The sequence below is a fragment of the Sebastes fasciatus genome, chromosome 9, assembly GCF_043250625.1.
Source record: "Sebastes fasciatus isolate fSebFas1 chromosome 9, fSebFas1.pri, whole genome shotgun sequence".
NCBI lineage: Eukaryota > Metazoa > Chordata > Actinopteri > Perciformes > Sebastidae > Sebastes > Sebastes fasciatus.
The window spans coordinates 28,216,947-28,244,512 of NC_133803.1; the positions used below are offsets into that span (position 1 = coordinate 28,216,947).

At 40.9% G+C, this 27,566-nt stretch overlaps 2 protein-coding genes across 2 annotated transcripts in view; both read right to left on the bottom strand.

Moving 5' to 3' along the window:
* Window positions 1–21,885, bottom strand: part of arfgef3 (ARFGEF family member 3) — a 110,962-nt gene extending 89,077 nt beyond the window's left edge. Inside the window, exon 1 of the mRNA XM_074647046.1 lies at window positions 21,760–21,885. The gene's annotated coding sequence lies outside the window, so the exon portion shown is untranslated. The remainder of the gene's footprint in view (window positions 1–21,759) is intronic.
* LOC141773555 (brefeldin A-inhibited guanine nucleotide-exchange protein 3-like) overlaps window positions 1–27,566 on the bottom strand; it is a 34,775-nt gene that overhangs the window by 5,741 nt on the left and 1,468 nt on the right. The window contains 20 exon segments of the mRNA XM_074645399.1: window positions 2,613–2,828; window positions 4,651–4,758; window positions 5,404–5,569; window positions 5,887–6,053; window positions 8,617–8,969; window positions 9,970–10,111; window positions 10,226–10,335; window positions 10,337–10,572; window positions 11,333–11,465; window positions 12,444–12,556; window positions 12,727–12,968; window positions 14,037–14,155; window positions 14,463–14,576; window positions 14,888–14,972; window positions 15,960–16,005; window positions 17,440–17,556; window positions 18,644–18,712; window positions 19,219–19,365; window positions 19,877–19,996; window positions 25,409–25,629. Coding sequence (XP_074501500.1) covers window positions 2,613–2,828; window positions 4,651–4,758; window positions 5,404–5,569; window positions 5,887–6,053; window positions 8,617–8,969; window positions 9,970–10,111; window positions 10,226–10,335; window positions 10,337–10,572; window positions 11,333–11,465; window positions 12,444–12,556; window positions 12,727–12,968; window positions 14,037–14,155; window positions 14,463–14,576; window positions 14,888–14,972; window positions 15,960–16,005; window positions 17,440–17,556; window positions 18,644–18,712; window positions 19,219–19,365; window positions 19,877–19,996; window positions 25,409–25,629 — 3,024 coding nt within the window.

Here is a 27,566-nt window from a genome sequence, read left to right on the forward strand (position 1 = left end):
CAAACACACACACATACACACACAGTGTTAAGACAGGCTATTGAGTTTCATTCTCTCATCTTAAAAATTACACCACAGCGCAGTGAAAATGTGACCTTTACTCTTGATTCTCATCCTTGCTTTGACTCTACTGATAAGACACATCGCAGATTTAGACCATAGACTGTATATAAAGATGGATGATGCGTCTCCTCTTCTTCCCACTGTACAAGGCTTAATGAAAGAGGCTGGGACACGGTCTTGAGCTATGGGGTATGACACATGGGCACTGTAACTGGAGGTGCGATGTACAGCAGACGGCACTAGGAATAAAGGGATGGTGTCCACTCTAGAGCGCTTTGGGTGCGCTCGGCCTGACAGAACTTTTTGGGTATGCTCGAATAGATGGCGGCGGGTACACAATAGAACGTTTTTAAATAGAAAGCATTTGATTATTTTTAAGTATTTTATTAAAGATTCTTTCAATAATTGCAGAATTGTAATTCTCACTAATAAAGTAGGCTACTGACACCCTCCCTGTGGACGCCTCAGTGAAACGAATCAATCATCTTCATGTTCTGTGATCGTGTTGTACCCCAATGATACGACGTGTGACATCTCCTCTTTCAACCCTCATTGCCACTGTACAAAAGTGAAGCCAAACGATGACATTTCCTGACCTTGACCATTTATATATACAGTCTATGATTAAAAGATGTCTGGGTTTTCTTCCCCTTACGGTGTATTTAAATTCTAACTGAGAGTAAAACGCTGTACCCTCCCTCCCTTCATACTGTCCTCTCTCCACAGCTGAGGTTCTACACCATGTGTTCATTCATATTCACGAATTCTTCTGTGCTGATAATTTCAGTCAGGTTTCATGCCTACTTCACACTTGATTTATTACCTCAGTAAACATTGTAAACATGAGTTTATGGTCTCAATCTCTAGTTTCAAGTCTTCTTCAATACAGCATGATGTTCATTTAGCAAATTATGGTCCTATTTAGAGTCAAATAGACCATAAAGCAGGGGATGCTTTAGGGCGTGGCTACCTTGTGACAGATCGTTAACACGGAGTTGTCCGTGTTTTCGTCTCACAACTTTAACCCTTTCACAGTGTTTTTTCAGTTCATGAAAGTTAATTATAACCTTTTCAGGTCGCCTAAAAATGTCTTATTCAGCGTTCGGTTGTACTTAGCTCCACCCTCTCGTGTCACTTCAAACCAATGGGTGACATCACGTTGACTACGTCCACTTCTTATATACAGTCTATGATATACACCGCATAAGCCACAGATATGTCATTATATACTGTATATGTTAGCATTTACGCTATACGTGTTTTAACATCTGACCAGTTGTATCGTATATGCCTCACAATGGCAGCCCTAATGTTCAGTTTGCCACCCTCCATCCAACCCAGTTGACTGTTAAAGCAACAATCAGCAGGCTGAAATGTTAATCAAATTTTAGTTTAATACAACATTTATCTATACTAAGCTCTATGGCCAGCTGGCCCCCAAACAAGACAATTCTACATGAAATGTTCTCTGTTGTTATTCTTCACAACTAAAGTATTTAAAAGAGCAATTATCTATCTCATCTTATTGCTTTGTATTTGCATTTGTATCTCCATAACAACGGTTAAAGATATATTGCAATAAGTTCAGGTTAATCTAATTTCTCTCAGTTTAATCAGAATAGAGTTGAATGATGTTCTGCATGTTTGCACTCTGCAAACTTCATGTTAAAACTGTTAAAAAGGGCCGTGCTCGTGGTCTGGTGGGGTTAGACGGACTGAGTTTGATCCCATGCTTGATTTCAGACGAGATATGTGATGTGTCAAAACCAGACTGCTGCCGTTTGCACTCCATCTGTGTGATCGTTAAAGTATTTTACTGTGACTTGGTAAGATGCCAATAGATGGTATTGAAGGTAAAAGCCCCGTTCAGCCTCACAGCTTCTCTCAATTATTCTGACTAATTAGAGCTCTGCTCGGGTTGAAGTCGGATGGCGCTACGCTTGCTCAATCTCGTGACAGCTCCTACACTCTGGCCCTCTTCACTCCATCTCCATTATGCATCTGTGTGCAGGGTTAGCTATATACATGTATATAGGGCCATCCCAGACCAGTTAGTGTGGAGTCAAAGTGGACAATAAAACCTTCTGACAGCAAGTCTGCCCCGGTGCCGACTTCTTATTCATCCACTACTGCTGGATAATGTAGGAAACATCATATAAATGTATGTACGGTCTGGTCTTTACTTTACTTTACTTTACAGTTGCTGCCGATTATTTCATGGATCTTATGCAATTACAGGAAGGCAAGGCAATATTTCACAGTCATATGTTTTTGTTTATATTTTGGGGAGTCGTATCAATTGGAAGCTTTGAGTGGCTGTTTAGCTGCTGAAAATAAGTGGTGCAACTGAAAGCACACACACGCCTCGAATTCAATTTAGGCTTGGATCTGTTCCAGCTCCTGGGCTGCTGCTGCGTATGTGACCCTGACCTTTGACCTCTCTGTGTTGAGGGGAAGTAGAACAGAGGGGTTCCCTGCAGGGATGAGTGATGTACTGTATCTCGGTTTTTCTTATTAATCCAGACACATGAGACAAATGTTTCACCCACCCAGGGCGCAGCTGAGCGCAGCGGCTTTGCGTAGGCCGTCTAAACTCAGACAGATGGTGTCTCTCTCCCTCTGGCTCTGCTCTTTGACTCCCTCTGCTCCCAGGATGAACGCGAGGCCTTTGGAGCTGCCCGCCATGCGGCCCGTCAGCGGCGTGGACAGCACGTCGATCAGGTTCTTCCACACGCCGGTGAGGATGAAGCGGGAGAACACAGCGCCTGAAAAACACACAAATGCTCAACTGAGGGGGTGTCAAAGAGTAGGGAGAGAATACATTCAGATTAATGTTGAAAACAACAGGATACTAATTTGACATCCGTTAAAGGGGACATATCATGATCATTTTCAGGTTCATACTTGTATTTTGGGTTTCACCTAGAACATGTTTACATGCTTTAATGTTCAAAAAACACATTATTTTTCTCCTCCTGTCTGTCTGAATATACCTGTATTTACTCTGTGTCTGAAACGCTTCGTTTGAGCGTCTGTCTCTTTAAGAGAAAAAGTCCAGTCTGCTCTGATTGGCTTGTGAGAAAAATATGGCGCACCTTTGCAAAGGAAGTTCAAGATGTGGGCGATATATTCTAATGAGCCTGCATGTGACATAGGAAGGGGAGCCAAATCTGAATGGCTTGTTGAATCACATGTTTTCTGATCCAGGCAGCCCACAAAAAACTGACTGGGTTTGTGGGTTGGTATTCACTCCAGATACCCAAATGTATCAGCACAAGCACTGAAAAAGGGAGTTTTTCACGATATGTCCCCTTTAAGATTATATCAACGAAGCGAAGCAGTTTAAGTCTGTGACTGAGTTTTTACACAGCAAGTGGCTAGATAAGTATAACTGATTCTGCTGCCAAGTCAAACACACACAAAAAGATAAGATACTGTCATCAGGTGTGACTCAGCAGCGGTTGCTATGGTAATTCAGGCCAATCCTTTGTCCTCCAGGGAAATACAGAAGGAGCGCAGGTGGTCCCTGACTCATTTTCTCCATCTCTCTCTCTCTCTCCTGATCTTTTCCCCCTGATCCTTTTTGTTTTTCTTTCCGCTCATTTCTTGCTGTTCAGCCTCTTTTCTTTCTCAGTGCGGTTACACCAAGACAGAGTCAGCGGCCTAACAATTGTTCTTATTTTTTCAATGCTTTAATATTTTTTAAATATGTAGTCACATTCACCAATTGGCCTTTTTGTTCTTTATTTCAAAGTGATGATTTGATTGGATGGAGCAGCAGTGCAGCAGATAATGAAATCCAAATTAAAAAATGTTTGATCTCGCAAAACAAATCAGAGAGTATTTTAAACATCAATATCACAGTCGATCACGTTCACTGAATTGTTAGAAGCCAAAATCGTGATAACGACTTATATGTGATTAATTGTGCAACTCTAGATCACAATAAAAGGATTTAGTTTCAACTGTAAAGTCCTTAACATGTTGATATTTACCTGGCTTGGTGCTCCAGGTTTTCTGGATATATTTCACTATATAGTCCACTGGAGGATATAAAGCACCCCACTATCCATCTTTTCATCTGTTATGGCTTTGCTGATCTGTGGCCTCTAATTTTCAAGGCACCACAGACTATATGGTGAGAGCACTTGACCGTGCAGCGCTGTAGTGGGATGCTTCACCTTTCAGCACAGAGCCAGCGCAGCGTTTTCAACTGATTAACACGGCAGCAGTTCAGCAGCAGTTCCAGGGTGAGTGAACCCTATTTATTTAGAAGTGTTGAACCGGGCCGATTTAAATTCTCCTCTGGGCATTTACTCCAACACTACTACAATCATGACAAATCTTTAAGGTTTTGACCTGCAATAAAACACCACTGCTGACTAAGGAGAAATTAAATGTTCATTACTTTCTCAATCTCACTCCTTTCTAGGGCTCCAACTAATGGAGGCTGAAGGACAAAAAACCCAGAAAACCCTCATTCTATTATAGACTAATTCACTGAGTAAATGGGTGAATGCATCGATCAAATAACATGTGTCATATTTCGGAGGTTTTGGGGCAGTTTAATGATAACGGGCTACTGACCTGCCATCACAGTGTCACTGCCAGCCTTGTCACAGCTGAGTGGTGATTTGTTGGACGCCCTCCGGATCAGCTGACCTCCAATCGCACTGCTGCCCAGACCGTCAATATCTGAGAGAGGAGGAGGAGAGAGGGAACATAAAGATGGGTTAATTAGGTCAATTGTTGTGTCCATTACAGTGGATGTCTGTGTTCTTAATCAGCTGGGAATCTGCCACATCCAGAGTCCGTTGAGTAAACTTTAGACCAACACTGACGTCTGATTATTTTAGTTTTGTGTAAATACTGGTAATTTGGTGTCATTTGAAAAAATATGAACAAGGATTCCTAGGTTTTTCACATCATTTTAGTTGCTTTTTAATTTCTCTTCAAGGTAAAAACAATGACAGAGGCTGAGGTGGAAATTATAGTGAGAGCTTTGATTTGAAGACTTTGAAGAACTTTGCTCAGTTGGTGAACTTGAGTCAAAATGTCCCACATGGAAAGGAGTACATTCTTTGGTCATATGAGGTTTCCAGTCGATTCTAGCCCAATGAGAACACGGCATGCAGTATGTTAGGTTATGTGGAGACTAGCCGGACACACAAATGGCTGTGTGATGCATGTGTACCAAGCCCCCCAGGAAAAGAGCCGGGCTTTGAAGCAAATTTTTGTAGTGGATGCGGAAAATCGCAGGATGATTCGGGTAATTTTATACTCAGAAGTCTCCAGCTCTAACGCTGTATCCAGTTCTCCTTTTACATCCGTGGTGTGTACCTGTCAGCATGGTGATGAGAGGCAGCGTGTGGTCTTCTGGTGAGCCCCAGTACCCGGCCTCGCCCAGAAGGTTGCGCTCTAACACCTGGTGGAAGAGCTCCTCGATCCAGGCCTGAGACAGAACCACGAGGACTCCGCTGCTCTGGATCAGACGCACAAACTCCTTCTGCAAAAACACACATCAAAATCCATTCTACTCTGGCTTGGGGTCAGATGCACAAAGTCTGCAAATACACCACATTTTATTCTATTTCCAATATATTCTCGTATTTTCCTCCACGCCAGAAGAAGAGCCTGACTCCTCTACTTCTACTCTGCTATTCCAGGCCTTTCTGTTTCAACTTACGCTTCTCTACTTTAGTTTTTTTCTTCTACTTTAATCAGTAGAGGTGGGAGAAGTATGCAGATCTTTTACTAAACTCAACAATGAGCAAATACTCCATTAGAAACCCCGTCATAGTTTTGTGTAGTTGTCCTGCTCACCAGGCTGAGGATGGGCACGAGCGCTCGCCGTCTGTAGTAGTCGCAGCAGCAGAGTTTGAGATTGAGCAGAAGGGCGTAGTACGACACCAGGTAGAGGCCGTCTGCGTTCATCAGAGACTGACAGCTCAGAGTGTCACCTGACTCGAAGCCTGGAGAGTGGATCCCACCTGGAGAGAGACGGAGTTCTAATTTTTAATTTTTAAAACTCTTTTACATTTGCAGCATTATTACATTATTGAACAATAAAAACAGCAAGAGAAACACACCAACAGCAAAAATGAAACACCAGCATGTTGTCAGTACTTAGTTAAACTACTACTAGTTCTATGCACCACACGCCCCTAAAAACATCCAAATTGTTGGTCAGTTTACAACAAGTCCACCGTGATGTGGGCTGCATCAACTGTCTGCAGGGATATGGTTTCTAATACGACTCTTTCTCGTCTTTCATATCAAATAAAGAGGAAGATAAAGTAAGGAAGAAGAAAGGGTGGAGAAAAAAAGTGAGAACTTTCCTATATTTTTGGAGAAAGCAGCTCTCTTGGCTGCAAAATACGTACAGTACAATATATAAAACTTGCCCCAACTGAAGACATAACACACACGATTCCTTTATTTACTATTTTCTCAGTTGTGGAAGAAGTACTCAGAAACTTAAAAATCTTACTTCAGTAAAAGTATAAACTATTAGAATCAAAATATACATAAAGTATCAAAAGTAAAAGTACTTATTATTATGCAGAATGGCCCACGTCAGAATAATATATATTATATTATTATTGGATTAATTGATACATTACTGTATAAATCACATTAATATTGCAGCTGGTTATGGTGTGGCACATTTTAAATAACTGTTAATCTACAATAATAAATCATAATTTATTATTTGATTCAGATTATTAACACAAAATATAAATCTGTAAAGCAACTAAAGCTGTCAGATAAATGTAGTGGAGTAAAAAGTACTTATTTCCCTCTGAGATTTAGTGGAGTAAACGTATAAAGTAGCAGAAAATGGAAATAGTAAACCTCAAATTACCTCAAATTTGTACTTGTACTAAAGTGCAATACTTGAGTAAATGTACTACTTAGTTACATTACATCACTGCATTTTCTGTAAGTCTATACGTGTTGTAAAGGATCGTATTGTTAAAGAAAGATGGGAGAAAGACAAGGGAAACAGGTAGAGGGATGATAGCGAAAGAGGGAGGTAGACGACAGAGATGAAGGTGAAGAGAGAAGATAGGCGGATAGAGATGGAGAGAAGGAGGGAGAGGAGAAAAGATAAAGAGGGATAGAGGAGGAAATGAAAGAGAAAGGGAGATGAGGACAGAGACAGGGGGAGCGTGAGAGGAGGAGGAAGAGGAAGAGGAAGAGGAGGGAGCGATGTTGAAGGACAATAGGAAAGTTAGTAAACAAGCGATGGGGTGAAACATGGAGAGAGAGAGAGGCGGGCAGAGAGAGGACAGAAAGAGACCGAAGGTGAGAGGAGACGGTGAGATATTATCTGTTAGCTGATGAGAAGTCAAGTGTTTTAATCAGAAACTCACTCTGGGGATTTGCAGCCGCGGCCAAATTCATTAAGTCACTTAATCTTATAGTTTAATTTGATTCATCATTTTGCTCTGCTGATGTGAAAACTCCCAGCAGGCTCGCTGCTTTTACAGATGGGTTACGAGTCGTGCCTCAAAGTCAAAACGTTTTATTAAAAATGCTCTAAAGTGATGAACTGAATATAGAGTAGCTACAGTATATACACATTCAGACGACGTTTAAAATAGCAATTTTCTTTAAATCCTTGTGCACGTAAATTAGTTTATTTACACTTGTGAATTCTTATCATAACCAACTTTAATCATTTCACCTCCTGAGAGAATGCCTGCAGTAAGATATTTACTTTTTTTTTATTGTTCACTTTATATTACTGAATATCCCCGAGTGTCCCCACAGTGTGATGTATTTCAGATTTCTTGTTCAGTCAGTGAGTGTTTCATTCTGGCACTCAGCCAACAACAGAGACTTGTGAGGCCAGAGCTGATTAATAAAAGAAGAAGCTGCTGCACAGATCACTGCACCTTCACAAATACCCTCTGTTTGTTTGACAAACACGCACACACGCACCGAGTCTATGCACCTCCCAGGTTTCAAACATGACTAGAGATATCAAGTCATATCAACACATTAAATCAACCCTCTCTCACCTATGTAGGACGGAGCCTGCCAAAATAAAAAATAAATAAATAAATGAATAAATGACTCTATAAATAAATAAATAAATAAATAAATATGTCATTAACTGTAGCAAAAAAATATTAAAAATAAATGAAGCCATTAATTAATTGATAAAATGTGACATAAATGGATATTTCTGTTTTAATTTGCTTATTAATAATTAATTAATTAATTAATCAATCTTTGTATTAATTCTCTTATTTATTTACTCACTGTTTCTTCTACAGAAATAAATAAGTTTGGGGAAATAAATGAGGGCTGATATGCAAAATGAAAATTTTGAATAAATAAATACATGCATAAATACATGAAGAAATACAAAAAAATAAAATAAATGCAAAAATAAACAAAAGGGAAAATTAAACAGAAGTGTAAATAAATAAGGGAATTCATATAAATATAATTTTGCGACATTTAATGACATATTTATTGATTTATCAAGTCATTCATTTATTTATTGATTTATTTTTGTCAGGTTTCTTCCTCAACACTCACCAGCCTGCAGTCCGGAGCAGAAGGAGGAGGAGAAGTTCTGCAGGGACATGTCCACGTCAGTGGCGGTGGCCAACCCCAGCAGCCGGGGCAGCAGCGCTGCGAGCGACTGGACGAACAGCCTGGCGCTCTGCTGGTCGGCCTCCTGGTTGCGGAGCAGTTTGAGGGACAGGGCGGCGGTGCGGAGGGAGCGGTGGCCCGGGCAGTCCCGGGGGGTCTGCTGCTCCTCGTCAGCCAGCGAGACGTTGTCAGAGCCGATGTCGGACACGTCGGAGCGGCCCGAGTCTTTCTCGGCAGCCATGGAGTACTGGTCACACGAGTCGAACTCTGTCCGCGACAAGTCCTGCTCCTCCATACTGATGGACCAACAGGTAGATCAGTTAAATCAGTTTCATATTGTTGATATATATCAGGGCATACTGTCAGAAATTAGGTTGATTTCCTACTTTCAGGCAGCCACTGGTTTGAGAAGGCATTTTGTCACAGTGAACAACTTTGATTCATTTATTTATCTACTTAAAGTAATAAATCATTGTGTGATAATGCAGCTGTAAGCACTTTTTTTTTTTTAACCCTTGTGTGGTGTTCATGTTTTTGTTTCTCAGCCAATGTCCGCCGGTCTGTTGGACCCACACCATTATTGGGTTTTTAAATCAATACAGCCATAACAATCTATGTAAAAATACTTAACAGATGTTTACTTTATCCCAATTACAAGCAATATAGACAGCATATGGCAGCTGGGATATAGTGCGAGAAAATATAGACTAGTTCCCGCAAGACAGAGGGTAAAATGTGCGGGAATGTGGGAGCAGACAGGTGTCGGTGCTTGAAATGTAACAACCTCATGCGGGAACAGCAGGAACAGAAAGACAAAACTCACACACATAGAAACAAACACACAAACACACACGCGCGCACACACACACACACACACACACACACACACACACACACAAACACACACACACACACACACACACACACACACACACTTACAGCAGGCCCAGGTCAGAGGATGACAGAGTGTAGGTACTGTAAACAGCACCTACAATTTCCACACATTTATCTCACTCGGGAGTCCAGAGGACACGAACATCACATATGTAATATAATTGTGTAGGGGGGTGTACAGTGTGCAGTCATTGAAAAATGTGTTCTTTTATATGTTCTTCATAGAAAATGAGCCAAGGCCAATGAGTCTGAGGTTGAAAAAATAATGAATCACATCATTTTTCTTTTAGTAAACATTGAAAACGGGTCCCACAGACCCCGAACACCACATAGTATACAGCACTGTAGCATTGTCGGTTGCTGTTTGTAAACTTGTGACATTCAAAGTTGGCCCACACGTACCTGAAGTTGCTCTCGCTGTATCGTGACCCTCCTTGGTGGTGCGTTCTGGCCCTGGACTCCACAGACAGGAAGTTGGTGATGTCGGGGTAGACGAGGCCGTGACTTCGCTGCACCACATCTGGAGGAACCACAGCTCCCCGCTCTCCTCCACCACCTCCGCCTCCGCCTCCGCCTCCTCTTTCTTTCTCTCCTCTTCCCTCGACCTCCCTCGCACCTCCTCCCTCCTCCCACTGGCTCCCCTGGTTCGCCTCCAGGCTCGGCTCACCTTTGGTCTCCTCCTGGCCGCCACAGGATGAAGGCGAGGGGATCCGTGCCTCCTCCCCACACTCTTCAGGAGTCTCCCTGAGTCTCCCTGAGTCTCCCTGGCTCCCCCACCTCCAGATCCACGGTGGTTTGGCCCGTTTCCGTGGTGATGCTGATGCTGATGTCAGGGCTGCGCCCGGCGATGGCCACGTTGGAGGAGGAAGAGCTGGGGTCCCAGGGAGCCTGCTCAGAGGACAGGATGTGTCTCTGCCACCTGAAATCGGCCTCGTTGATCTCCATGGACTCACGCGTCGACTCTGTCCCGTCTTTCAGATCGTCCAGTCGTCTGAGGAGCCGAGCCTGAGAAACAGCTGCTATGTTACTGTTTTATACTTCAAACCACATATCCAAATTCAAACTCTGGCTCCCTGAGATGCTATCAGTAAGTAAAGGGGCATTTCATTAGGGCTGGACCCAAATATCAGTCTATTCTACTCGGTTATTAGTTCGTTGAGTAGGTAATTGATTTTCAATTTTGGTATCCGGATAGTCGTTGTTGTTGTCGTTGCAGGCTGCAATACACAGGCGGGCACTGCCGGGATCGGCGGTGCGTATAATGCACAGAGACAGCAACCTCAAAACACTGCTGTTTAGGGGGAGAGGGACCATAAACGTGACTTTGAGGTACGTCTACACTTGCACACACAGAAGGATGAGGAGAGGAGATGATGCTTAGCGCGGACACAGCAGCCTCAAAACAGCGCCATTTAGGGGGAGAGGGCCCGCAAGACGCTGAGCGCGGCCAGAAGCGTGTGTTTGCTATCCACAGGAGGTGTAAAAACAGCACTCTTGGACTCATCACGACACATTTTTGTTCGAAAAAGCATGTGTAGGGGGTAAGATGGAATTGCGCTGCTTTAATGGGGAGCCCGTGCTGCCTACTAACCGGTCGCGCTTGTTGTTTATTACTACCGAAACTCCAGAATCCTTAACCATACCAGTCCATAACCCTGTCTATGGTAAGTCCTACAACTTCATTTATTTCATATAAGTGCAGTACTGAATCACTGGAGTACCCCTCTTCTTAATGTTTTTTGGGCATCCTGTCTCAGTAGCGTACCTGCTCAGACTGGATGCCGCGGCCCTGCGACAGTTCGTCCAGCGCCCCGAGGAGAGCGCAGGCACAGGAGACCGAAGAGTAACACGCCTCGATGCCTCCCTTCATACAGGCCTCGGTCATCCCGTCCATCACTCTTCAGAAGGAAGCAGAAACACACAAACACACATCATTTCTTAACCACTTTGCTGCCTTCATTCATTAAAAATCAGCGAGGAGTTCACTTTGGTTAATTATTGAATTACTTTGTGAAACATTGTGCTTTAAGAGCATATGCTAACATTATACGTCAAAGTTATACTGTTAAATTTGTTTTAACAGCAATAATTTCTTTAAGGCAACTTGTGATTTTTAGGTTGTAGCGGGCTCAGTTTTAAAGATAGAGTGAAGATACTGGTATGATATGAAACTAGAAAAACCTAAAGAATCAATTGGTACCAACTATGTCATGCTAGCTCGTCAACAAGGAGGTTAAATAACGCTCCAAACGTACAATACATTTTGGCGAGGAAAAACCAGCATGACCATTTTCAAAGGGGTCCCTTGACCTCTGACCTCCAGATATGTGAATGAAAATGCGTTCTCTGGGTACCCACGAGTCTCCCCTTTACAGACATGCCCACTTTATGATAATCACATGCAGTTTTGGGGCAAGTCATAGTCAAGTCAGCACACTGACACACTGACAGCTGATGTTGCCTGTTAGGCTTGAGCTTGCCATGTTATGATTTGAGCATTTTGTTTATACTAAATGCAGTACCTGTGAGGGTTTCTAGAAAATATTTGTCATTGATTTGTGTTGTTAATTGATTTCCAATAATAAATAAATACATACATTTGCATAAAGCAGCATATTTATCCAATCCCATGTTGATAAGAGTATTATTTACTTGACAAATCTCCCTTTAAGGTACATTTTGAACAGATAAAAAAATGATCGGATTAACTATGGACAATCATGCGATTAATCGCGATTAAATATTTTAATCAATTGACAGCCCTAGTTATGACATGATGCTATTCAGAAAGCTCAACTGCATATAGTAAAATTCTGCTAATAGTTTCTAACTGTCCAACAACTCAAATAAAGAACCAAGAGAGAGGCGTTACTAACAGTTTTAGCAGGTCCAGGTGGGACTTCCTCTTTGAGAAGGAGCGCTTCCTGGTTTCAGGCTCCGCCACGCACGGACCGGCCAGGTCGTACAGCCGCTGGGGACTGCCCAGAATCTAACACACACAGAGAAATAGATTGCAACATAATGAATTACTTACTTATGCTTTAGTGAAGTGGAAAGAAAATCAATGACTGCCTGAAGGTAGAAAAATCAATCTGAAAAAAATTATAATGTGCTTTTGGAGAAAAGGTCAGCAATAACACCTCCTCCTCCTCCTCCCACCTCCTTCATGATGCGGATGGCCTCGGTGCGGTGCTGAGGAGGCGGGTACAGCAGGATCCTGTGGTAGAGCGACTGCAGCACCGGCTTCATGGACTCCACGCAGCTCACCAGGCGCACCAGCTCTGCCGCGATGTAGCACACGGTCCGCACTACCGGTGCGATCCTGGCGGGGGCGCTGGAGGAACAGCCGGACCCTCTGCCTTGATCGGATACCCCGGAAGAGTCCACCTCCTGGCTGATTCCTGGCAGAGGAAGACAAGAAGGGACATGAAGCAGAAAATCCTGTTGATAAAACGTCTTCTCCTCACAGTTAGAACCAGAAAGAAGTCTATAGACCTGAGCCGGAAAACCTGAAATCAACTTCACCTATCATTATCTGTAGTAATACAAAAGTTTCCTGCTAAAGGAGATTCCCACAGTTTTGAAGATGACACCATCAAGCTGACTGCTGGCAGGAAGGTAAACAATTAAATATGGTCTTTGTTTCCAAACTCTGGATTTCTTAAAGGAGCAGTGTGTAACATTTCAGGGGATCTATTGGCAGAAAGGGAATATATTATTCATAACTATGTTTTCATTAGTGTATAATCACCTGAAATTAAGAATCGTTGTGTTTTCGTTAGCTTAGAATGAGCCGTTTATATCTACATAGGGAGCGGGTCCTCTTCACGGAGTCCACCATGTTTCTACAGTAACCCAGAACGGACAAACCAAACACTGGCTGTAGAGAGAGCCTTTCACGTTTTTACGTAACCTGAAGGCCACCGTAGTTCTCCGACACACTTGTGAAACTGCGGTAACGTGAGCCACACACCGCTAAACCCTGCTATCACCAGCCGGGGTCTAACTTTCGTTGCTCCTAAAGTAGTGTTATCATAGTGAGGATGGCCTCTGAGCGAGGCGAATGGCGTTACCATGGTTTTGCGCTGTACCTTTAAGATGAAAAAAACAACCACTTTCTGACTTCTTTGTTCAAAATGGACAGAGACTGTCAACCTGTTTAATTATTTAACCTCTAATTAGGTTAAATTGGCTTGTTCCAAAGCAGAAACTACAATGTTGACATGAGTCTTAGTACCTGCAACTGCTTATATCTTTACAATCTTTGACTTGGCTCTAGTAGGATAAAAGGCTGGCCGATCAGCGCCACAACAGCACAAGCATCGGAATGATAAAGGACACTTCGTTACTGATCTTAGTAGCTGTTTAAATCTTACAATTGAACATTAAACACAAACTTTTAAACTGTCGAAATGTGTTTCTTTCGTGATGTCTGGAGTACGGACGCCCCAGTGATTAAATCCAGTTACCTAGACTGAGTCGGTCTGAGAGACGGTCTGGCGCCCCCGAGTAGCCGTGGTGGGAAGCGATTGTTTTGTCGTTGACAGGATTTCCCATGATCGCCACGAGGGACGGACACAGCTGCTTCCTGGGTGGAGGAATATCAGAGGTTGTTAGGATTATAAATACATTAGAGTGTTTTAACCTACAAAAAAGGTGAGTTGAGGGATTAATAAAGACATAAAAAGTAGGTATGACATAAAACACAACATTATTGAAGAAATCTAGTAGAAGTAAAAGGCTCCCAAAAATTTTACGTAAAGCATCTCCTAAACATTTTAATTAGATCATTGTCACCATTTCATATATATATATATATATATATATATATATATATATATATATATATATATATATATATATATATAGGATTATAGAGCAGTTACATGTCTTACCATACAAGGTCGGTGAAACCTCTGGACAGGTGCATTGTGGGAGGACAGCTGCTGAGCATGGAGAGGACGCACTCCAGGTAGAGGAGCTGCAGGAGCTGCAGGAGCTGGTTATCACTGATTCAGGGGAACAAATTACACATTAGACTTTATTATTTTTAAAGAGGTTTACATAAAACTAACTAGCATTAACAGTGATAGTCAGAGCAGAGTGTTAATCATTGTTCCAGTACAGCAGCTAACAAACAGTCTGTTGACACCTTGATCAGCGAGGGTTTTTGTTTCTTTAAATGTTGGTCTGCCACACAGCCAATTCTAATCAAATCCCTCTGAGGTAACTGAGACTCCTAGAGATATGTGAAGCTACAATACTACAACAACAGAAGAAAGAATATTACATCAAGTAATACAAAAAACTGCAGTGTTACCTGTCCACTGACTCCAGTTTTTCACAGAAAACTGTCAGAACCGTCACCACATCTTCACACAGAGCCTGGCTGGTAGGAGAAATATCTGCAAACACACAACAAAGGCCTTTACACACTGGGTTTGTGATCAATAAACGACACGAAGATGCAAAATACTCGCCTGCGAATATTATATGTCTAGGGCTTTTACTGTGAAAGGTCAGAACAGAAAGAGTGGATCTGGTCTGCGCTGCCTTTGTCAAGGTTGAAATGAGTAATAAAGTTTGCCTCAATTTTGTTTTGTAAATATAGGCGCAACTCAACGTGATTGGTTGAGGTCTTTATTTCGTGGTGTGAAAGCTCAGAAAATCGTCCTTGTTCCGTAAAAAAGTAAGCCGCTTTTCACCGTGTAATACTTTCTGTGAGAAAGTTAGGGCTGACCCTGACCAATGAAATTCTTAGTCGACTAACACTCATATGATTTTGTCGACTTATTGATTGGTTCGACAGATCTTTAAAGCTGAGTTTCTCCTCATAGAATCAAACAAAAGCACCACTTTAAATCTTGTGTTTACTCGTACATTTCTTGGAAAACAGTCATTCAGCATGAAAAAAATGCTCGGAAAAATCAACGAAAGCCTAAACGACCGATTAGTAATATCAAATAATAATCTACTAAAAGAGAGCAGCCCTAGTGAAAGTATTCATGACAAAAGCAACAGTTTAAATATATATATATATATATATATGTACGTGCAAATTAACTGCACAAAAAAACACCCCCAGTGCAGCTACTTTATCTTTATTCAATATGTACATAAAGTGATGTCTCACTTTACTCTCTCTCACCTCCTCATTTCTTTGTAATAATTAAAGTAAATCAATATTGTCTTTGAGAACCTGTTGGTCTCCATCCATCTAAACTGTTTGCGTGGGTGTGACTGTATAGTATAGTAGATTGTACAGGTGTACAGTACATAATAAAAGCACCACTGAGTGCATCATTTGCATAATTATACAACAGAGGTGATTAGAGCCCTAGAGCTGATGAGGAGAGCTGATGAGGTGACGGATAGCGCCGGTAATGACGTACCTCTTCTGTGCAGCGGCGGCGCAGTCACTTCGTCTCCATCTGCACCCTGTGGAGGAGCACACAACAGGAGCCGTGTTTACTGTCAGTGGGTCTTTTGGAGGATTTGTGTCAACACAAATGGGATGGTGTGTGTGACAGAGTGATGTCACTCGAGCTGAGAGTGTTATTGTTACAGTTTGGGTGGGTGGTTTAAGTCCCGTACTGGGGAATAAAAATATACTGCAAATAGTTTCACTGTTGTTAATCATACTCTGGTCTACAATATAGATTTCAAAACACTGAGCCGGTATTGTTTATCTAATGACTCCGCATTACACCTGTGATTAAAGATGCAATCAGTAATACTTTACTGTCTCTTTGCTAAAACATATCATAACTTGGAAGCATTTTGAAATATGCCCAAGACAATTTTACAGAGCCCAAAGTGACATCTTCAAAATGTTTGACTCTTTTCACCCAAAACTTTGAGATATTTGGGAGTTTTGAAGGACAATTTACAATATAAAACAATTGAGGAGCTGGAAAACAGAATGTTTCGTATTTTGTCTTAAAAATTACAAATTCATCAAAACTGTAGATTCAATTTCATGTTGATTATCTAACCAATTAACCCATTTGTGCCCAAAACTGAAATCTTTAATTGCCTCTAGTGGAAGTGTCTCTAGTCTGGGCTTGCCTCAGCACAAATTGTGGAGACATTTTCAAAATCAGATTCAAAATCAAATTTCAAATTCTGATCATACTATATCTAGTCTTTGGGCACATGATGGGACTACTGTTTTTTTTCCATAGACTCCATATATCCTCCTTAAATTGTAGGAAAAAACAATAGTCCCATGTGCCGAGAGACAAGATGATAGTATGATAAGATAATGGCTGTATCTCAGAAACTACAAGGAGAACAATCAAGTATTTGGTATCTATGAACTCATAACAAGTTGAATATGAAAGATATGCACACTTATGCAGTGTAAAATAACATATAATATGGAAAACATTTACAGCGTTTTTTCCTCATTTTCAAAAAAATACAATTCTAAAATTCTGACTTTGACTATTAATAAAAGCTTAATTTTTCATGTGATCTAAAATTTTTAAAGTTGTACTGTTAGATACTCGCTCAAAGTATGTCCGTACCAAATTTCAAGACATTTGACCAATCAGAACTAATGTTGTGGCATTTTTTTCTTATCATACTAAATACAGTCTTTGGGCACAAATGGTTTCAACTGTTGGTTTCAGCACTACTGCTGAGATTTCAAGTCTTCTTCTGTGAATCCTGTAATGTCCCAGGCTTCATGAACTAGTCATCCTGTGCTCCAGAGTGCAGCAATTGATATGGTGCAATAACATTATATTTACACTTCTGCTGTGATTCCCACCCTTAGTTCACAGGTGTGCACACAGCTGTATATGTTGTATGAGTGTGTCATTATCTGTAACTACTGTATTGTGTGTGTGTTTTGCATGAGTGTGTGACCTCTTGTCTGTGTCGCAGCTGCAGCGTCAGGTCTCCCAGTATCTGGCTCAGAGTGGCTCGCACCGCCGTGTTGATGCTGCGTTGGTGACAGCTGGACACGTAGGTCTCGATGCACACCTGCAAACAAACACGATTACATCCGTCAGTGTGTGTGATCGTTCTTATGTCTGAGTCACAAAAGCAGATCAGGTCATGACGCACTGAACTCTCAGGGAGATTTAAGGGAGGTTTCCATGGCGTCACAGGTTACCGCGGTTACAAGGCTAATGAGATGGGAGGAGGGGGATCTTCCATCCAGATTAGAAGGTCACAGAGTAAACGCTGTGGAAGGTAAAACTGAGAGATAGCCATATATAACCTGTGTTTTTCAGTGGATGCTTTTATCAAAAGTGCCTTGCAGTATCCGGAGAGTATGGTATGTTTTGAGCACACATGGTCCCAGTGGGAAGGGAAACAGCAGGAGTGTTAGTGGCTCACTCTGCACATTCAGGCAGTAAATGCACACACACACACACACACACACACACAAACACACATACAAAGACACACACAACGCTCAGTCCCAACAGGATCTCTTGTTGTCAGTATCAGTGATTTGAAAGCATTCTTTTAATTTTACAATGATTGGCTAAATGTCGTGAGGATTTGGCTCAACTGCAAATGCTGGGATTGATTATTATTTGGTCAACACTGCTAAGTCCAAGAGGGATTGTTCAACACCACAAATCCTTACCGAGGTAAACCGGAGGGCGGTTTAAGGGAAGAAGTACAGAGTCAACGCATTCTCACTCTTAACTCTTCAAATACCACCGCTTGGTCAGTGCCCCTCTGCATCAGCGACCAACGCCTCTTGGGTTACTTTTGGACGAACCAGGGACGGCGTGAAAATATAATAAATGAGATTTATTTCACTAATTAGTTTAGTCTATCTAGTCCGTCTAATCACATAAAATAAGTCATTTGGGGGATGCAAACAGTCACATCACATCTATGATGAAAACAAACAGAAACCTAAATGGATAAACCCTCGGCTATTTCTCAAACACAGCTGGCTCCAACATTCCCAACAGCAGCTGAACAAGGAATCTAAAATATTCATTTGTGCATATTGCTGATTAGTTTTGCTGAAGCAAAAAGAAAGTTACATGTTACATGTAAAATGTAAAATATCTGATGTGCTTCAAAGAGACTCGGGCTGTCCTACCTCAGCGATCCGGAGGATGGAGTCTCCATTAATGTCAAAGTTTGGTGAGTAGGTGATACACAGCAGGACCTGCACACAGGTGACAGAAACACTGGTTTATACTTTCTGAAATAGAGTGAGGTCGGTGATGAATGTGTCTATCGTTCTTTATAAAATGGGAGAGATAACTTTAACAGCTCAGGGAAAAGGACTTTAATTAACGTAACCAAATCATAAACACTGTGACAAAGTTAGTCCTAATTAAGTTGAACATAAAAGCTAGAAAAGACACAAAGCAACATGAGGTGACTTTTTTCTGAAGAGGCCAAATTACAGGAAACCATCAATGAAAAAGCTGCAGTGCAGGCAAAGTGTTCTTCACAGAGCTATTCAGCTGCCAAGCATATTTATATGCATTTACTCATTTTAATGTAGGCCTACTGCAGACAGAGTGTGCACAGTGCGATATGGTGCGGAACAATAAAAATAAACATTTATAAAATACATACCAGTTCATATTCTATATATAGAATTTATTTAGTAACTAAGATGAGGAATTGGGAGCAAAACAGTGTTGGCACATCTCCAGTTTTTACCTTCATGACCTCCACCTGCAGGTCTTCATGGAGGGATGGGGTGACTCTGATGGCCTCCAACATCTGGCTGAGCAGCTGTTTCTCCAGGACCTCCATCTCCACCTCCACGCCAACTCCACCCACAAACCTGTCCTCACATAGGAGCTTCTGATGGGACAAACACAGAGGGAAGAGAGGTTCAAGGAGCAGACCACAGATGCTGTATAAAAACTCACAATACCTCATTTTCTGTAGTACCACTACACAACAAAAAAATTGCACTTGTTTGCAGAGTAGTGTAATTTGCAATTTTCATTTTTAAATTTCACAATTTTTCAGTGTTTGCAGCCTGTCTAAGTGGTAAAACGTCTGATGTCCGGGGAGGTTTAAAGTGAGACTGTAGTGGTAACTATAGGTTAATGTTAAATACTAAAACATGTGTAACAGCAGAGTCATAAAAGCCAGCATTGTAGCAACAAAACCTTTGAGTGTATTGAGTTGAACCAGGATGCATTGTATTGATTTTCATTTATAAAATCTAATATTTCTTCTTTTAAAATAAGTCGATGCAAACCACAGATTCAATGCAGAACCAGATCAACAAAATTAAGGAGTCAAGTATCAAATAAAAAGGTTGGAAGCTAAATAATCTTGACCGTTCTGCTGTATGTTTCAGTACCTGCATTCCAGTCAGCGCCGCCTGTCCCAGTTTGGTGTTTTTAGCCTCCAGAGCCATCTGTAGAGGCAGCAGACAGCGCTCTCTGGAAGCACACCAGCAAAAACACAAACAGGTTACAACCTAAACTTTATTACAATCGTCACATTCATACATTCATACAGGTACACACATGAGATTTGACCTCTGTATTTAACCCATCCTGAGCATTCTTAGGAGCATTGAGCTGCTGTGAAGCAACCGGGGAGCAACTTGGGGTTCAGTGTTTCACTCAAGGACACTTCGACATGCGGACAGTCGGAGCTGGGGATCAAACCGGCAACCTTGTGATTAAAAGGACGACGCGCTCTATCCCCTGAGCATCAGCCGCCCCAACTACAGTATTGCGGTAAAGTTATAGAATCGTAAAAAATATTTATAAACCACTCTCCTTTGCTTTCCATATTTGTCATTCATCTCCTTATCATTCTGAATTTAATCCAGCCACGATCAAACTAAAGGTAAACAGATGGGAGTGGCTGATATTTGCATGAATACAACCAGGTGACATGCAATACAAGCATTGCAAAACATATATATATATATACATATATATATATATATATATATATATATATATATATCTCCGCAGCGAGAAACGTTATCAGCGGGGCTGAGGCAGGAAGAGAAACTTTACCGTCTCCGACCGGGTGCCGGTGTCTCCCTGCGGGCGCGCTCGGAGACGATAACGTTTCTCTTCCTGCTTCAGTCAGCAGGAAAAGCCAACACCAGGATCAGCATTGATTCATGGAGAGACCTTCGTCTGGTCAGCTAACATTACTGCCAAGCAGCTGAAATATAGAATAATATTGTGGTTTTAGCTGACATGTGTCACCTCACTGTTTTGAGCGATGCTCGCTCATGTCTATTTAGAGCGAGGCAACGCGAGCCCGATGCTGACTTTCGTTGACTTCACGGCAACAGGTGTTGCTGTTAACAAGCATTTCTGAAAGTTACAAATAGTCCCTTTAAATTATTCAATATAATTATACTAATCCTTATAATTTCCAGAATACCATAATTTTACATGCTGCTTCGTTTCCGACTGTCACTCATCTCATCTGCTATTCGCGCACCGCACCCCTCTCTCTTTCTCTCCTCCTCTCCCTCCTGCTCTGTAGACCGTCAGCGCGCCGCCCTCCCTGCTTGATAGTGTATGATCCTTGTCTGTCATCACCTGATTGGTGGCACGGACGTCATTAACACAACATTCACAGTCAGTGCATGGAGTGACCGTGGCGCGGAGAAGATTGTCCTGTCATTCTGCCTTGAATTAAGTAAAGAAAAAAGAAAAAAACAGCTCTCAGACGGGAGCTCTTATCGTTCACTTAAAAGAGCCGGCTCTTATCGTTCACTTAAAAGAGCCGGCTCTTATCGTTCACTTAAAAGAGCCGGCTCTTTGAACCGGCTCGTTCGTAACCTACACATCACTAAAACTCAGACCAGCTGCCTTTTCACACCAAGCAAAGATCATTTTACATAAATAAAAATGTTGTGTTTTTTATTTATTTCCTATTTTAAAGTGAAATTCATATCTCTTCAGATTACTGGCGCCGAATCGGGAAGCTAACTGCATGCTAACATGCTAACCCTCCTGTAACTATCATAACATTAGCACAACGTTAGATACTAGTCTTGAAACTGCATAAAATTCACTCAAATATATTACATCATAACATGATATGGCTGTAAGGTATTGATATTACAAAGGTTAAATTATCATATTGAGTAAATGTAATAGTGTCACTTACCAGGTGATTCAGGAATGACACTTGACCGTTCAGTTGGGTCATTTTGTCCAGTCTTTTATAAGATATGGACAATAATTTACTCCGATTCTGTCTGACAACAAGGACTCTCTATATATATAAGACATGGCACTTTTGTACGTAAATTTGTCCTATTAAAAACCGCACTTTCCTAGCATACCTGACACACCTGTGCTTTCCCTACAGTCAATATGTCTGTTTTCATTGCCATGCTGTTGCCAGGGAAACAGCTTCAAGTTTACTTCCTCTCAGCTACTGTATAAACAACCATTAAGGTTGAGTCCGAAATTCCACACTAATATGCTATTTAGTACAACAACACAGTATGTTAGATATTTTTTATATATTGCATACTATTTCTGGTGAAATATTACAGTTTTGTTTTTTTAATGAAGATAATTCATTTACAAACATTAAGGCATTACAATCTAAACTCAATACTTCTAACATACAAGGCACAATTGGATAGGAAAGATAACTTAAATTATAAAAAAAATAATATAATAACAAAAATAAAAGAGGGTAGAAAATAATTAAAGGAACAAAAAAAGAAATGCATAAATAAATAAATAAATAATAAGACTGCACTCTTCCATAGTAACTCTAGGGGTCATCATCATATATGTTCAGTTCTTCATGAGCTCTGAGGAGACACTTTGCATGTTCATTAGTCTTAAAGCACTGAGATGATTGTCCACAAGGTTGCTTTTGAAAACGGAAAATAGAGGTTTCTTTTTCATCCGTTTGGATGCATGGATGAAAAAATTTGCCAGCAGTATCAGATTTTTCAATATCAAGTCACTCTTAATGTCCTTCATGTTGATACCAAACACAATATTTTCTCTTGTGAGAGGAGCAAGTAGTTGGATTTTGGTTGACAGCCAGTCCTGCAAATCTTCCCAGAATGACAGAGAATATATACAGTGGAAAAACAGATGATCAGTAGTTTCAATCTCAGTCTCACAAAAATTGCAGTTATTGTGATCAACATTAAATCTCTTAGCAATTCATTAGATGGATAAATATTAGACATTACTTTGAAATGGACTTCTTTTGTCTTGGGGCTTACAGGGTAAGTGATGTATTTAGATCTCCATTTCTTAATGTCTTAGTCTGAAAATAGTTGGATGATGTGGTTTCTGTTTGATCGTATTGGGTACAGTATGTTGGTCAGGTGATTACGTAACAATTTGTTTGAGTTTATCACTTTATTATACTGGGCATGTGTGCAAACTATATTATATTTTGAGCAGAAGCTTTCCCAGAACAGCAAGTATCCCTGATCATTCATTAGATGCATTATTGACCACATATTTTTATCCATCCAATGCTGTAAGTAGAGAGATTTACCATTACATAACCCAAATCTGTTGTTCCAGATGGGGGTTTGGTGTGGGGGTGAAATTGTGTGTGTACATGAGTTTCCAGCATAACAAAACTTGTTTGTGAAATAGGGACAGTTTGACTGGCAATTTTTCAATCTGAAAGTCACATTTAAGAACAAACTCAATAACTAAATTTTTTTGCCATGCGGTAGTGATGACAACGTTCATAACAGACGGTGACGGACAGCTCTGTTACATCAATAACGCTTCAATTTAACTCTAAGTGTAAGATTTAACTTTGCTAGGTTTAATGTCTATTTGAATTAGTTTACACTTTGATTCTCACAAAAAAGCAGTTTTGGTCACATGAGGTTGGCACAGGTTACCATGGTTACACGTCTCCAACCAGCTAGCAGGCTCTCAGGAAGTGACGACATAAATTACAGCTCAGTGCGTCTGAAAAGATACATACTGATTCAAGATTCAAGATTCAAGATTCTAAATGTTTATTGTCACGCTGATTATACAAGTACAATCGTGTGAAAGGCTTTTTGCTTGGAAGCTCCTTTAAAAATAATAAGTTATATTACAATTATAAAAGGAAATACTTTGTACAAGGCATATTAAGAACATATATTTATTTATTTATTTGCACATATATAAAACTGCACAAAATCAAGTCAATGAAAAAAAAAACACGAAATGTGTCAGGGGATATATACATATCAGGAAGTAAGAATGTACATATATAAGAAATACTTTGTACAAGGCATATTAAGAACATATACAGTATATACAGTATAAGATATATGATTGAGGTATTGCACTTGTTTATTGCACTTTTTGTGTGAGAAGGTGTCGTATGAATTATCTATTTAAAAGTCTGACGGCCTCGGGGGGAAAAAACTGTTCCTCAGTCTGCTGGTGAGAGTCCTGGGGGCAGGAGGGAGAACAGGCTGTTGTGGGGGGGTGGGTGTTGTCCTTCATGTTTTTGTTACTCAGCCAATGTCCGCCGGTCGGTTGGACCCACCCCATTATTGGGGTTTCAAATCAATACAGCCATAACAATTTATGTAAAAATACTTAACAGATGTTTACTTTACTTTATCCCAATTACAAGCAATATAGACAGCACATGGTTAATATATGCCATTTACTTCTGTAGGATATTATTTATGAACAAAAGTGCTATTTGTTTTTTGTGATAAAATGTAATAAAAAATAAAAATCAATTATAATGAAGATATGGGTGAAAAAAAACTTTATCTTGAACAAATATAAATGAAACAATGTTTTTATTGATGTTTATTTCTTTGAACTTAATTAGAAATTCACTGGTTCTCAACATTGGTTGAGAACCAATATCCCTCTCTGTCAACACGAAAGGTGTGCCTCGGAAATGTTTTGACAATCACAAGTGTGCCTTCAGTTGCAAAAGGTTGAGAACCCCTGGTCTACACAACACGAACCCCATTGAACACATAGCCTATTCATGCCAGCTTATACGATATATGAGGGACAGAGTTTTACTGTGTGTGTGTTGCATTTTTTGACATCCATATTTCTCCACTTGCTGGCTGCTGAGGGGCTCGTTTTTGGTGCTGCCTGATGGTCAGTCTCATCCTCTTCTTCATACTCATTGTCAGACTCTGAATTGACAAAAAAAAGTGATCCTAATATTCTGAAAACTCTTCCTCTTCATCTTCCAAAAGTTCTTTCTCTTCTAAAATCATGTCTAAAGCCTTCTGAGCAGAGAGTCTTTTCACCATCTTGATCGATTGTGATAAGGAGCCACACAGCCAATTCACAGCTGGGATATAGTGTGAGAAAATATAGACTAGTTCCCGTAAGACAGAGGGTAAAATGTGCGGGAAAGTGGGAGCAGACAGGTGTCGGTGCTTGAAATGTAACAACCTCATGCGGGAACAGCAGGAGCAGAAAGACAAAACTCACACACAAATAGAAACAAACACACACACAAACACACGCACGCACACACACACACACACACACACACACACATACACTGTACTGTACACAGCACCTGCAATTTCCACACATTTATCTCCCTCGGGAGTCCAGAGGACCCGAACATCAAATAGTAATATAATTGTGTAGGGGGGTGTACAGTGTGCAGTCATTGAAACATGTGTTCTTTTGAATGTTCTTCATAGAAAATGAGCCAAGGCCAATGAGTCTGAGGTTGAACAAAATAATGAATCACATCATTTTTCTTTTAGTAAACATTGAAAACGGGTCCCACTGACCCCGAACACCACTCCTGAGGCACCGCTGGGTGTACAGCTCCTGCAGGCTGGGCAGCTCGCACCCGGTGATGTGTTGGGCCGAGCGCACCACTCTTCCACGGCGTCTTACGGTCCACGTTGGTGCAGTTGCCGTACCAGGTGGTGAAGCAGTCTGTCAGGAGGCTCTCTATGGTAGAAGTCCCTAAAGATTTGTGGTTTCAGTCTAAAAGTCCTTAAGTGCATCAGAGCGTACAGTCTCTGCTGGGCCTTCCAGACTACAGCAGTGGTGTGGGTGACCCATTTCAAGTTCTTATTGATGTTGACACCCAGGTATTTAAAGGTGTCCACCCTCTCCACCGCTGTGCCGTTGATGGGGACTGGGGGATGAGGGTACTGCTAGAAAATCTCCTTATACTTTTACAAAACCCTGGTACTGTTGATCAACCTTTCATTTCAGAAGATTGTGAGGAAAATATTTAAAATGGAGGTACTAATACAGTGAGAGAGAAGTGCTCTAAAAAACATATTAGGAACACACTCAATTATGTTTCTTTTGGTCTTCTTTATTTGAGGACATACAGTTGAAGAAAGCTTGGAAAATTTGTGATAAATACAGTATCAATAACAAACTTAAGTGTCTTTCAAGGTAATACATAGAATTTGTCCAGTAAAACTGGTGTTGGAAAGATTTAAGCTTGGATATTGATTATAAATCATCTATTACTATACTTGAGATCTATACTTGAGAATTGCTTTTGCAGTTTGGGGTGGAAACGGAGGCTTAAAGCAATAAGACAGTTACTGCACCGCCACATCTGTGTTTAGTCAGGGGGAGACCGACCTAGGCAGGACTCACTTGACCTTACATGAGACTGACACAGGGGATGCCAGTCTTAAAGTTAAACTGTCCGAGTGTAACTTGTTTTTCTACACTAGTCCTGAACCTCGGGCATGTCGTTTTTGCTGAGGGGGTGATGGCAGGTTCAGAGCTTCAGAGGGCTAACCATATTGTAGGCATTTTGTAAAAGGTTTTGCAGACATTGCTTGCCCTTTGCATCAGCTCGCAGATGAAGGGAGTCACTTCCGATGGAGTGAGGCCTGTAAGAGTGCTTTTAATGGTGGCATTATTTTCAAGGAAGGAAGGTTCCTTGAACACAGTTTGAAGATTGATTTGTTAATGAAGTGATCTTGTGTGCTCAGTGTGCTCTTATTCTGAAATAAAGGCACACAGAGTAGAGGGTTGAAACCATGATCAGTGTTCATATGATTGGCTGAGTGTTGATCATGTGATTGCAGTTACATGAGTTAGATGTGTTGGAACCCTCCCAGCATGCACTGGGGCAATAGACCCATGGACACCAGTCTAATTTTATATGTTCCTGTATTTTTGACTTGTTCTACATTGTGCTCCACAATGTTTCCACATTTTCATTGCTGTTGAACAATTAGATGTTACCAGTGAATATGGTTAGACCAGTGATGCCAGTGCATGATTGGTGGAGGTTCCCCTCGAGTGTGCAGGAGACTTCTTTGACTACACTACAAAGTGTCCAAGTGGGCTGTGCAATTTATCAGAACAAAAGAAAATATATATTTTTAATTCAGTTTTATGAATGCATTTTTATACATATTGATCAACACATCATGGATTGTCTGTGATGTTTTCTTTATTGTAATGTACTTACACTGATTTAAACAAATTAAATTGTGTGTGTGTATATATATATATATATATATATTTATAATACATTTTATAGATTCAATTCAAAACATTTTATTTTTAAATATTCACACAAAAATCTCATTTACACATATCGATGGCACAGCCTTCGGAACAATTTCAGGTTCAGTATCTTGCCCATGCAAAGACACTTCGACATGCAGACTGTGGGAGTCGGGGATCGAAAAAAACAATCTTCACGATTAGCAGACGATCCTCTCTGCCTCCTGAGCCACAGCCACCCATACCTCTCACCCAGTATGAGCCTTCACAGCTCACGCTAGGTGAGAGGTCATGATTCACACTCACTCCTGGGCTGCATGTCTTTGGACTGTGGGAGAAAACCGGAGAACCCGGAGAAAAACCATGAAGACACGGAGAGAACATGCAAACTACACACAGAAAGGCACGCCTCCTGTGAGGTGACAGTGCTCACCACTGCACCACCGTGCCCATTCATTTATAAATATAAATTATGTTTATCACATTCATAATCTATATCTATAAATGAACCTGTTGTTAGGATTTAAAGTGGAGTTGTAGTTTGTAGGGATTCTAGTTTAGGCGGGAGGAGGTACAATGTGGTGGCAGAAG